This window comes from Anomalospiza imberbis, chromosome 11 (assembly GCF_031753505.1).
Source record: "Anomalospiza imberbis isolate Cuckoo-Finch-1a 21T00152 chromosome 11, ASM3175350v1, whole genome shotgun sequence".
NCBI classification, from domain to species: domain Eukaryota; kingdom Metazoa; phylum Chordata; class Aves; order Passeriformes; family Viduidae; genus Anomalospiza; species Anomalospiza imberbis.
The window spans coordinates 21,699,148-21,711,165 of record NC_089691.1 but is presented as its reverse complement, the minus strand read 5'-3'; the positions used below and the strand labels follow the sequence as shown (position 1 = coordinate 21,711,165).

Genomic DNA, 12,018 nt, shown 5'->3' with positions numbered 1-12,018 from the left:
GCCTGCGGGGCTGAGGATGCACCTGGCAGACACCTGCTGTCCCCAGCCCTGCTCCCTCGTTGGAAGAGGATCCCACAATTAACTCCCTGCTGCCCTGGGACGTGCCAGCAGCCCGCTCAGCTTTGAACCACCCTCCTTCTGCTTCACACCAGGAGAACCATCTTGAAAGGCACGAACTTACTTGGTTTCAATGAGAATGTCTGCATTGGCTGGGTTCAGCACGGCCTTACAAATCAGCTCCTGTGTCACGGGAATAGACTTGTTCATGGAAACGCACAGATCCGAGAGGTAATCCAAAAACCTGTCGGAAAGCACGAGCCAAGAGGGTATCAATCACTGTTGAGATCTAGACTGAGGCAATCTACATTTCAGGAAGCAAACATTCAGAACTCCACTTGAACAGTGCAGAGCAAGACTTGCTGCCCGAGGGGACAGCGGGGCGAGTGCCAGAACACAGTGAACTGGCTGTGCTTCCTCCTGAGCAAGCTGGCAGGTACAGACTTTTCCCAGAAGGAGAAGGGTAATCACATATTCAGAAATGCAGCTCTCACCTGGGCTCCCTATTTTTCCTCACGAGACTCACAAAGGTGTCAATCTCAGCAGCTGTGATGTGCTTCTCCAGGAGCTTGCGGTTGTTATGGAGCAGGGCTGTGATGGTGTCCTCAGCCAAGACATCATAGCCAATCTGCTTCTGCATGAAGCCAAACTGCTTGGCAATGTATTCCTTCAAAACACACAGGCAAGGAGGAAGGCGATGTAATTAGCCCTCAGAATTTGAAATAATAACAGAAGACAGGTGGATGTTTGTCAATACCAACACTCCAAGGAGCAAACTGGGTTAGATCCAAATTGTTTGTGTGAAAGAAAGCAAACAATGACAGACAACCTTAACGCCTCCATCCCTCCCCTCTCTCCTAGGCTAGACAGCAGCAAGGCATTTATAATTACCTGACAGGACCTTGATTTTAATACATGGCAACAAAAACTAAACAGCCTTAATTTACAGGGCAACTTTCAATGGAGCCTGCAGTCAGCAAGAGTGAACAGTCCCGTAATTCACCTGTGTGGGACAGTTAGAAATTCTGTTGTTTTCTTAAATTCCACTCAGAACCAGTGCTAATTACATTATAGTCTCTGACAGATGAAAACCAGAATGAAACTGAGCAATCCCAAAACCTCTTGCTGACTGTTCAGCCACAGCAGAGCAGGGTTTGCTTTATGGGATAAAGCTTTCCTTCTATTTGAGCAGAGGAACCACGCTGGTGCCATTGATCATGACAGAGGTATTTCCAACCTGATTTTTCCTGTAGTCCTGCTGGGAGTGCCTGAGCACCCTGTAGCAGAGCCTGCAGATGTGCCTGAAGGGCGCGTGGCGCTGGTCCCCCAGCTCCTCCAGCCGCAGCATCGGCCCGTCCCCGCTGTCCGTGAAGGGTGCTTGCAACAGCTTGAAAATCTACAGATTTGGTAAAAAACACACACACAGCCCTGTGAGGCTTCTGCTCATAACTAGTGTCAAAGCTCTGTGCCTTTGTATTTCAACAGGTACATCAGAAACACGCTGCAGTCACCAAGGTTCTTGGCCATGGAGCAGCCCGGACAGAAGAAGCTGATCACCTTTATTCAACACCATCTGCTGGAATTTTTAGTTCCAGCAGTGGTGAGCCTACAGCCCACTGCCCAGAGCCTGCTGAAAGCTGGAAACTCTAAGGACCTTTTGGTCCCAATAACTTGAGACCAAAGTTTCACAGAGGCGCAGAACAGCTTGGGTTGGAAGGGACCATGAAGATGATGATCTCGTTCCAACCCTCTGCCACACGCAGGGACACCTCCCACCAGGCCAGGCTGCTCCAAGCCCAGTCCAGCCTGGCCAGGTTCTCTGCTGCCAGAGAACCAGTTCTCTTCTCCAAGAACTCTTCTCATAGGCAGAGCTCAGAGAAAACCCCAGCCTACCTGCTTTAGAATATTCTGCTCCCTCATCAGCTTTTGCCGTTCTCTGTTAGGTTTAGAAAACACCACCTCAAGGACATCCTGGCCAGAATTAGTTCCACCAGTAACAAAGTAGACCAAATCCTCCAACAGTTTGGTAACAGATCTAGGGAAAAGCCAGAAGCTGTTAACACAAGAACACAAATTCTCTGTGCTAAAAGAGCAGTGCCAGGGTAAGTTTACACAGATTGCTAAATGCTAAGTGAAAAACTAACAGCAATTAGAGACTGGGTAAAGCTCAGAAGTTTGCACTAGAACTTAAAATTAGAAACTAAATATCCCCCATTGCTGCAGCCTCACTGTCCCAACAGCTAAACCAGAGCAGCAGCAAGGCAAGAAAATCCCTTTAGGACAGCTCTACACTTGCCAAGTTCTATGTGGCACTTCTTTCAATTGCCACAAACCATAAATCAGGTGATAATCTCTCCCAAGGCCAAATAAAAGGCACTGGCTATGGAAGCACACGGGCCCTGGTGTGACACAGCCACCCTGTGCTCTTTTTGTGTGGCCACATTTTCACAGACACAGGATTTGCAGCAAGTCACATGTTCCGTCCTCACAAGATGGATTAGGAATTCCCACACTCCATTTGCAGAGGTATGCTGGGGATTAGTCCCCCAAAGCTCACTACATTTCTCACGCCCTCACTTCACAGAGGACAAGGAGGGCTGGACAATCCAGGCCTGAAAACCTCCACTATGGACACAACAACATCAAATCTCATCAAAGAGGAAACCAAATCCCTCTTCTATAGCTTACTCTGATAAAACTGTCAAAGAAACAGTTACTGACTACAGGAAACAGCATTATCTGATCCCAATTCCGTTTCCTTACCTTCTTTCATTCTGGGTTATTGTTCCCTTTTCCAGCTTGCCAGCAATGGAACCTAAAACTTTACTTGCATCATTTGCAAAATCCAAGTCCCGAACCTCTGCAGGCGAGACTGGCACTATAGCAAAAGCTTCTTTGTCCTCCTTCACTGGAGAGGTCCCAATCTGAAACCCAGAGAAGCTTTATCAGCAAACCCAAAGGCAGGAACAAAGCAGTGGCTCACACTCAGAGACAATGAAACAGAAAAGCCACACTGTGCTTCGGCAGCATGGGAGCACTGTTGAACCCAAACTCTGAGAACACTGTGCAAGCCCAAAGCTGTCCCTAATTCAAAGGAGCAGCAGGTGAGAAGGCAAAATGTTGCTGTAGCCAGTGGTAAAAACACCCTGCTCCTGATGACTGTTGTGGAGTAGAAGCTGATCAGTGTAACCAGAAAGCTACCATGAAACTGAGCCATTAAGATCAAATATTTTGCACAGGCACTGTTCATTACTGTCACATGCTCGGTGTGTGACAGGCTCAGGGAGTGAAACTCCTGCCAACACTTTTGTGCAAGTACAGGAATCAAAGGATGTGCTTACACAAAGTAACAGAGCTTACTTTCAGCATCACAGGTTTCTCCTCTTCTTTATCAATAGGGATGTTGGTGCTGTGAACCCAGGTGTTGGTGCAGAGGTGCCTGAGCCTCACATAGGAGTTCCTGAAAGAAAGTCAGGAGTGCCCCAGCATGAGTCAGCTTCCCAGTCAGCTGGGAAGTCTTTGCATTGCTGGGATTTTGAGATGCTGGCAGGAACAAGTGGAAAAGAAGTGTCATCTCTGTCCACACTGCATACCACAACTGGAACAACATTTTTAATGCCTTAGCTCACTCTGAGTTCACCTGAGGAAGGCTTCTTCTGTAATCAAAGAGATTCTGCTCTAAAACAGAAGCACAGCCACTCTGAGCTGCTGTAACTCAGCTGCTGCACAGGAACCATCTAAACCTCTTCCCATCCTCATCTTTCCACTGCTATGAGCTGCCAGCTTCTCCCCTTACCTCCAGGGTTTTCAGCCCAAACTCCCTGATACTCCAAAATATGGGTACCTGATGATTTAGGGAGCTGCTGAAGAGGTGGAACCAACTTGCTGTGCTTTCTCAATGGGAACAGCAGCAGAGCTGTGTGCAGAGTGTGGCACTTGGAAGGGTGCAGCAGCCTTTCAACAGCAAGAGGTGCCACATGGACAGTAAAGAACACACAAACAACAGAAAATCCAGTGCTAAATAGCTGGTGTGACATCCTGACACAATACAGACAGGTCACAGGAGTGAATGCCTTAACAGGACACCCAAGGCTTTTAGTCTCAGGTCATTGCTGGCAAGGAAGTCACTTAGGAAGTCACTTAGTCTCAATTTTCCCATCTGTACAATGGTGTTCTCTCACTTACACCCCAACTGTAAAGCACTCAAGCCAAGCTTCAGGCATTTTCTAATTATTTGTGCATTCATTAGAGGAGGAACCTGATTCCAAAGCATAAAAGGAAGACAGTCTGGGGCAGCTTTACTTCAGAAACCCACAACCCCCCAGCTGCACAGAGGTCACCGTACCTGGGGACGAGGCTGTCTCCCCCCCGCAGGGTGGTGGGGTCCAGCTCGAAGATGGAGGAGATGTCGTTGCCCTCGGGCACGGACACCAGGGAATAAGCCATCTTCTCCTGGGCCCCCCGGCCCCGCCGCGCCGCCTCCTGCTCGGGGTCCAGCTGTGGAGAAAGCCCAGAGGCTCAGGGCCAGCCCTGCAGAGCCAGCCACGCCGCCCCAGGCACACGGGGGGCACTCTGCACCAGGGGCTGGGCTGCAGGACACCAGGAACACGGACAGCAGCTGCCCTGGCCAAGCACTCCCCCTGGGGTAACTGCTGAGTGCCAGCACAGCAACTCCCCCTCCACACAGAATTCACGTCCCACAGCCAGTGCCAGAAGAGACAAAGCCCCCCAGCCATTCACCTCACACACACTGGGAGCTCTGACTGGCTTCTGATAACACACATCAGCTGAGATCCCCAACCCTCACACTACCAGCTCTCCAAACATACCCCACACGTGGCAATTATCCCTCTAACACGTAATTAATGAGCTGAAAATATAAAACCCGGCCACACCATGTACCAACAACCTTGCTGGGAAATAATCAGCTTCAGCAGCAAAAATGGGACCCGCATCCATCAATCCCAGGCAAGAGAAACAAAAAGCCAATCAAGGAGTTGGAAGTCTTGCTGCTCACACTACAGCCTGTGCTGCTCTCAAGCACAAAAACACGTTCCAAAGACCATGGCAGCAGAAGGATCTTTACTCCCAAGGTTCCAGCAAATCCCCAGCCTCCTCCAGCAAAGTAAAGATAAACCCCCGGGGCTTCAGATGAAAGGACAAAAGGGTAGGAAAAAACAAAGATGAACTGAGGAAAAGGAACAACAACTTTCTCCAGATCCTTCCCTGGGGAACTCCCAGCTGCTCGCTGTCCTGGCACACAGGAACCAGCTGTCCATGCACAGCCACCTAAATCCTGGCTGCAATTTTCAAGGTGACCAAAAATCCAATTTCTCAGCTTCTCTGTGATGGTGGCACCTAAGGGAGTCAGCACTCAGGCACCTGCCTGTCAAAGTCCTGCTGTAAGGCACTGCCATCCTGGAGCAGATGGAAAAGGTATCCAGTGTTGCTTGTGCCTCAGGATACTCCCAAGTTAACATATTTGCAGTCAATGAACTTGGCTGCAAAGCAGTGACATTTAAAGTCAGATTTTGTACACGGGAACAGGCAGTTATCTGTATGGAACAGAAATACACTTTGGGAGCGTGCCTTCAAGGGAAGGAGCAACTCTACACTCAGAGTCCATCTGGAGAGAAATTCTGGGAGAAACTCGCTCACTTGGAATGAATTCTCTGAATTTCAGCTGTCTCCTTCATCCCCCCCAGCAAGGGGAGGGAACACAGTGAGGGGTACAGCTGCTCCGCACTCACAGCTTGTCCCCTGGGAGACAATTGGTCACTTCTTCAAACTGGGCCAAAGCTGAACACGAGCAGTACAGCAGAGAGCAGGAAATGGGGCGATTCAGGGAGCACTGAAATTCAACCCCAAAGGTGACAAGAGCAGCCCTCTCTGCTGCTGGAAGGTGGAGCTGGCACCTCACCCATGGCCGTGGAAACCCTTCCTGCACAGCTCTCTGAGGGACAAGGAGAAAGCACCAACAAAACCACTGAGCTGTGCACAGGAACCCTGCAGGCAGCTCGCACTTGGATCACGCCGGAGTTTGGATGAAGTTGGATAAAGCAGCCTACACCCTCCTGTCACCAGTGAATGACAAACGATGTGGCAATTTCCTGCCAGAGCTGAATTGTGTGCTCCTGGTCCTGCTCATGCTGGTCTATTTTTGCCATCTAGTGGTAAAGAGAAAGAGCAGGGAAAAACCAGAGAGCTGAGACAGTGCATGCATGTTATCCATGCACGTGTCAGCAGGACGCATCCCAGGAGCAGGGCGTCCACCTAAAGCCCCTCAACACTGATTAACTGTCAAACAATTAACCCAACAAAACGCCTCAGTACTGGATTCCCCCCCACCCCAGGCAATAGCTATGGCTGGGGTTTGCTCAGGTTTTTTTTTGCCATGTTTGCTGCAGTCAAGCTGCCAAATGCCACCAAGAAGTAATCAGGAAAACAGCTCAATATCTGAGGGCGAGGGAAGCATTTTAATGGCCAGGCTGTAATGAAAAATCCTTTTAGGAGGAAAAATGCACCCTGCAGGATTTCCAAGCAGCACATCCATTTCTTAAGGACGGAAGGAATAGCTCTTTGTCATACCCAAAGGGTCCAAATCCTCCATAGTACAGGATAAATGACCAAGAAGGCTGCATAAGCCTATGATCAAATCCAATTAAATAAATAAAATCCACAATGCAAAGTGCTGTTCCAGTTTTCTCTGTTTTCAACTCCTGAAGCAATGCTGTTCCCTCTGACACTGAAGACAAGCTTCTGTCAATACAGAGCACCACACACTCAGTCTCTGACACACCAACATTTACTGACAACACAGACTGGCTCCCACAGGAGAACCAGAGGAATGGCACTGGAATCACCCTCCCGCTGCCATTCCTGCTGTGTTATCCTGCTTCCCTGGGACAAGGCACAATAACAGCAAATTTGCTGTTTAACACACAGGTCAGACAGGCACAGCACTGGGGGACATTCCCTCTGGGACGAGTCCCATCTGGTGTCACCTTGAGCAACTTGATTTCCAGCCCACGGCAGGACAGTGCTCCAAGGAAGCAAAGGTTGAGGAAACAGGAAGACAGAAAAAGATGCCACAAAGGGAGGAGCTGAGGGGGGTTCAGCTAACGTGTTAATTCAGTTCCAAGTGGGTTATTCTGCACTAAGGTGTCAACACCCACTCCTTGGACGGGCCTTAAAAGCCTCCAGAGCAGTCTCAGGTTTTTAGTTTCTTCACTAACAAAGCCTGGACCAGCTGTGCACTGGCCAGGGCAGCCCTGGGCCTGTGCCAAGCCCTCCTCAGTCAGGGGCAGGACCGTACCCTTGCCTATACTTACTGAGGATTGACACTCCAGGTCATCTTCCTCATAGTCAGGGTTTACCTGATGGAACAGAATCACAGGCACGTCAAAACTCCAGCACAGCTGCAAGCGGCAAACAGCCTGAGCATCACCTGAACTCTCGTGGTCACCAGTGCCCTGCACTGCTCCAGGCAAGCAGAGCACACTGCCCACACCCAGCACGGCCCACCAGGCTGCAAATCAGTTAAATAACCTGCAAACAGGCAGGGAGATTCATCTCCTCCAGGAGAATCGCTACAGGAGCAAGAGGAGAGAGTTAACCAGTTCATGCTTTCTTTTTGTTGTTTAAATTCCAAGTGGAATTTCCAGCTAGAAACGACTGGCTTGGAGAAATCTTTTAGAACAAACATTATTCTAACCAGGGATCAGGTGAGCAATCTCCTCTGGGATATTCTTGCATGATCTAATAGCATGTTTTTGTTTAGGCTGATTAGAAAACCCAAGATTTACTGGAAAATATATACACTGGATCACTACTGAAAAGGATTTCCAGTGTGCATGTGACAAAATGCTTCTGGTTTTCCAATCTGCTTATCAGAAGAACATAAAATGAGATTTTAATCTGGACTTTTCTCTATCTGCAGTCCTTACAGACTGGTCTGAAGTCAGTGTTTTCATTATATACTCAGTTCTTCGATTCTGCTCAAAAATCAGTGATTCAAGAGAAATTACCAACACTTGAATTCATTTTCCCCCAAAGGCTCTCAGTCATTTACCATTTATTCATCAGTTAATAAAGTCACATTGATTCCAGTGCCCACATGACAGGATACTATTTAGTGCCTATTCTTTGCAGGAGAAGTTCTTGACTCTAGAATTCACACAAAAAGTGTAATCAGCTCATGACTACCCCAAACCACGATATTCTTTCAGCTCTTTCATCTTATCTCCTACATTTAGCATCTATTTTTGTATTAATCCAAGTGACCACTCTCCTCCCCTCCCCGTGTTTCAGGGTGGGAAATGACAGATTTGGAGAAGGTGCCAAAGGAGGAGAACACAGCGCAGGGGCAGGCAGAGGTGCCAGCCCAGCCCACGTACCTCTGCTGCCAGGTAGTGCCCCGTGGCCAGGTGCTTGAACCTGAAGAGGCTGTTCCAGTAGCCAGCTCCCCCCCGGCAGGGATCGTGCTGCACCACCTGCAGGGACAGGGAGCACACCTGGAATGCAGCACAGACCCCCCCTGCCCAGCAGGACCTGCCTCATTCATGGGCAGGGAAGAGCAAACACAACCAGGGGCTGAGAAAAGACAAAGCCACCTTTCATCTGTCACCAGGACTGTGCAGGGAATGCCCTGAGCTGGCTGGGAATAGTTCACCTCAGTTTGGGAATGAATTAAAGAAAGTCCTCTCTAAGTGCATGTGTTGCCAGGTCTTGAAACAAACCCCTAGAAAAGGCAACAAATCCATTACCCTATGGCTATAACTAAATTTTTGGCTGTTTAAAGTGGATGAGGGAAGATACCTGGAAGTACTTCAAACGCAACAATGCTGTACAAAAGAATGAATATTTATATTTACTGCCAAAGTGGGGCAAGCAGAGTCTCCAACACCCGTAACCCCCCCAATATTGGCTGCTCTGTGGGTACATCTGACTCCTAAAGAAAACTCACCACAGCTGACCTATTCCTTTCGGGGAAGAACTCTCTCACCTGTCCAGGTAACTGCACACACATGGAGAGTTACCACAGACTGATAACATGCCAAAGTAATGCTAATTACAGGCAGACTTTCATTTGAAATACAGGAGAAGCTGAATGTCACAGCAGATACTTCTGAAAAAGGAATATAAAAACACCTATCCACCATTACAATTTTTTTTTTGATTCTTCCATGCACTTCATCATCGAATCAGATTTAAAAATCATAAACCAACGCTAATAATACCAACAGATTGAGGCTATTTTCAGAAGCCACTGATGGCCAAGGTGTTAGTCACTCTGTTTAAAAGCCAAGTGAATTTAAAAAGCCAGTTCAGACAGACTAGCAAGGGGCTGCAGCCTCCTATCAGATGAGGATACATAATCACATTATTCCACAGCAAAAATAGAGCCTTCAGTACACTCAGCAGGACAGTGGAAATTATAAGCTGCTGTTAAACTTCAGTGACTGGTAAGAGAATGACTCCATTGATGTTTCTCTGTGCTCTTTTCCTGAACTGTAAAGCACCTGAACTCGAGAGCTCTGTGCTGCACCATCAGAGAGCAGAGCTCCCGTGTGACTGCACGGAAAGCACAGCAAGCGAAGCAATTTCAATTGCAACTTGTCACACCAGGAAAATTTTACCTAAAACGAGAAACCCAGACAGAGTGCTTTGGAGCAGAAGGAGGAATTGCTCCCACCAGGCCAGCCCCAGCCTGGGTGCAGTCCTTACCTCCACCTCCCACAGGGCTTTGGAGCTGGTGGCAGACGTGGCCGACTGCCTGCCCGTGGTCCTGAGGAACACGTGCTGCTTCTTCCTGTGCTCGTCACACGTCAGGAACTTCTCCTGCTCGGCGTGGAACAGCCTCACCACGTCCCCCTGCCAAAGGCAGGCAGCAGGGTCAGCAGGGGCCGTGCCCAGCCTGGCCCCAGCTGCATTCAGCCACCGCTCTGCCTCTCACCCCTTTGAGGATGTCGTCCTTGTTGTCGCTCCATTTCATGAAGAGCACGATTTTCCAGCTGGTGTTGCAGTTCACTGAGTTGACCTAGAAGGAGAATGAGACCATCAGTCTCACTGTCCTGTGCCTGCACAAGATCCTGCCACGAGCAACTGTCTGATTTTTCAGACAATTTTCACCAGAACACTGCGGGCCTGGCTGCATTGCTCTGGAGAAGCAAAGTCTTTTCTGCATCTGCTCCAGAACAAGGAATTCCAGAGCTGACTTGCTTGGAAGCCACTTGTTACACATCTGTGCTGGTAGATTTAACTTTCTTCACAGCAAGCAGTATGGGGCACATCACTGTGCCACCACTCCTGATTCTGAAGGAACAACTTGCTTTTAGCCAGTCATGCAGAAGAGATCAAACTCAAACCTCTGCCAGCACCCAAGAGAAAACAGAGCTCCAAGACTTTTAAGTCACTGATTACCAGGATCACCATTCGTAAGAAGCAGTGCCACGGGAACCAACCAACTTGCTGAATTCCAAACCATGTGCAAACAGCTAAGCTGAAGCACAGAGAGGTTTGTACAGCTGCTCCAGCTGTGCCAAAGTCCCCTTACCTCATTGCATCCCGGATTATCCACAAGCTGATGGCTACTGGCATGGAGAGGCTGGCCAGCATTGACAGGATTCAGGACTACTTTGTCTCCAATGACAACCTGCAGAGAAGTGCAGCATCAGACAAATTTGCACCCTGAGAAAGTTCTTTTTCTACCCTTTTTTTTTTTTTAATGGGAGCCATAGGAGGAAATCACCTTTTTGCAGTCTGGAGAGATGCCAGTCTGAGTATTCCACCAGGATTCTGTTTGGTTCAGAATTTAGCTCACTAAACTCAGTGACTGAGGCAAAAACCCCCATGCTACTGGACTCAGAGCCTCTCAGAAGAAGCAGCCTGAGTTCTGGTACAATGGGGCTACAGGATAAATGATGGCTGATGGATAAAATTCACCATGTTTAGGTGCCAAATACACCTGGCCTGAACCCCAGAGCACACCGAAGCTTATGACATCCTGGTTTTAGGAAGATTCCATGCCCAAGTGACTCAGCTGTTGCAAAGGAAGGGATTAAAATGGCAATGCATTTAAAGATTTCCCATGAGCAGGAGCATTTCACTTCCTTATTACCTCACTCCTCATATCCAAAGTGATGACGAATTTTGATTCTAAGCTGACAGCACTGAAAACCAAGATGCTAATTATTCCTTCCAAACCTCCTGAAGGAGCTCAACACTTCCTACCATTTTGAATTGAGCAGGAATTGTGCAAGGCCAGCCTAATTAGGTCCCTTATTCCCTCCAATGTTAGATCATTCCACGTTTCCAAAATACAAGTTACCATAGCAATTTTCCTCCCCCTCATGACAGCATAGCAAAAAGGTTGTTCCTGCATCATCATCACGCCCTGGGAGATGTGTGCATTGCATTAATTGCAAGACAGGCCTCCCAAGTGCAGGCTGTGCCCAAGGGATGAGTGAGGACCCTGCTCCCAGCACTTACACTGTCCCCGATGGAGCGCAGTTTGTAGAAGGGCTGGATGTAGAACCAGGAACCTTCATTTCCAGCTTCGTCCAAGGTCACCCTCATTGCATTCTTCTCTAGCAGAGCTGGAAGCCTCTTATTTACTGTTAAGTATTTGTTACTTTTTAAGTGAAGCAGCTAGAATAAGAATCAGAGTTCAGTTCTAAGAATGCTCCTCTTCCTCCCCTCAATAACCCGAGCGTGCATGAGACAACTGCAATGCTACACAGGAGTGCAGACTGAACTGTGTACAAACTCTGATGGACTCGGGCACAACTCCACTCACACTCAGAGACACAGAACAAAACACCTCCACTTAATCCAACTGTCCCTTGCCCAGCTAGGACAAGCACATGGAGATGTCCTCATCACTCCACAACCACCTCTTCAAAAAAACCCAGGACCAAAACTTGTGAAGTGCTGGGGACTAAGTGGCTCTTCCTGGTAAGA

The 12,018-nt window shown here is 48.5% G+C and overlaps 1 protein-coding gene and 1 long non-coding RNA gene across 15 annotated transcripts in view; one reads left to right on the top strand and one right to left on the bottom strand.

Moving 5' to 3' along the window:
- The window catches only part of LOC137480927 (uncharacterized), a 448,694-nt gene that overhangs the window by 290,475 nt on the left and 146,201 nt on the right, over window positions 1-12,018 (top strand). The window lies entirely within an intron of this gene.
- The window catches only part of ITPR1 (inositol 1,4,5-trisphosphate receptor type 1), a 162,845-nt gene that overhangs the window by 100,562 nt on the left and 50,265 nt on the right, over window positions 1-12,018 (bottom strand). For 9 of the 13 annotated variants that reach the window (XM_068202353.1, XM_068202356.1, XM_068202351.1 and 6 more), the window contains 13 exons: window positions 11,548-11,706; window positions 10,613-10,711; window positions 10,013-10,096; window positions 9,784-9,930; window positions 8,454-8,549; window positions 7,389-7,433; window positions 4,403-4,554; window positions 3,418-3,517; window positions 2,821-2,981; window positions 1,951-2,092; window positions 1,295-1,453; window positions 552-724; window positions 182-301 (listed from right to left, as the gene is read on the bottom strand). In XM_068202353.1, the coding sequence (XP_068058454.1) occupies window positions 182-301; window positions 552-724; window positions 1,295-1,453; window positions 1,951-2,092; window positions 2,821-2,981; window positions 3,418-3,517; window positions 4,403-4,554; window positions 7,389-7,433; window positions 8,454-8,549; window positions 9,784-9,930; window positions 10,013-10,096; window positions 10,613-10,711; window positions 11,548-11,706 (1,637 nt within the window). The remainder of the gene's footprint in view (window positions 1-181; window positions 302-551; window positions 725-1,294; window positions 1,454-1,950; window positions 2,093-2,820; window positions 2,982-3,417; window positions 3,518-4,402; window positions 4,555-7,388; window positions 7,434-8,453; window positions 8,550-9,783; window positions 9,931-10,012; window positions 10,097-10,612; window positions 10,712-11,547; window positions 11,707-12,018) is intronic. The other 4 variants (XM_068202354.1, XM_068202357.1, XM_068202363.1 and 1 more) reach the window with 1 other exon arrangement.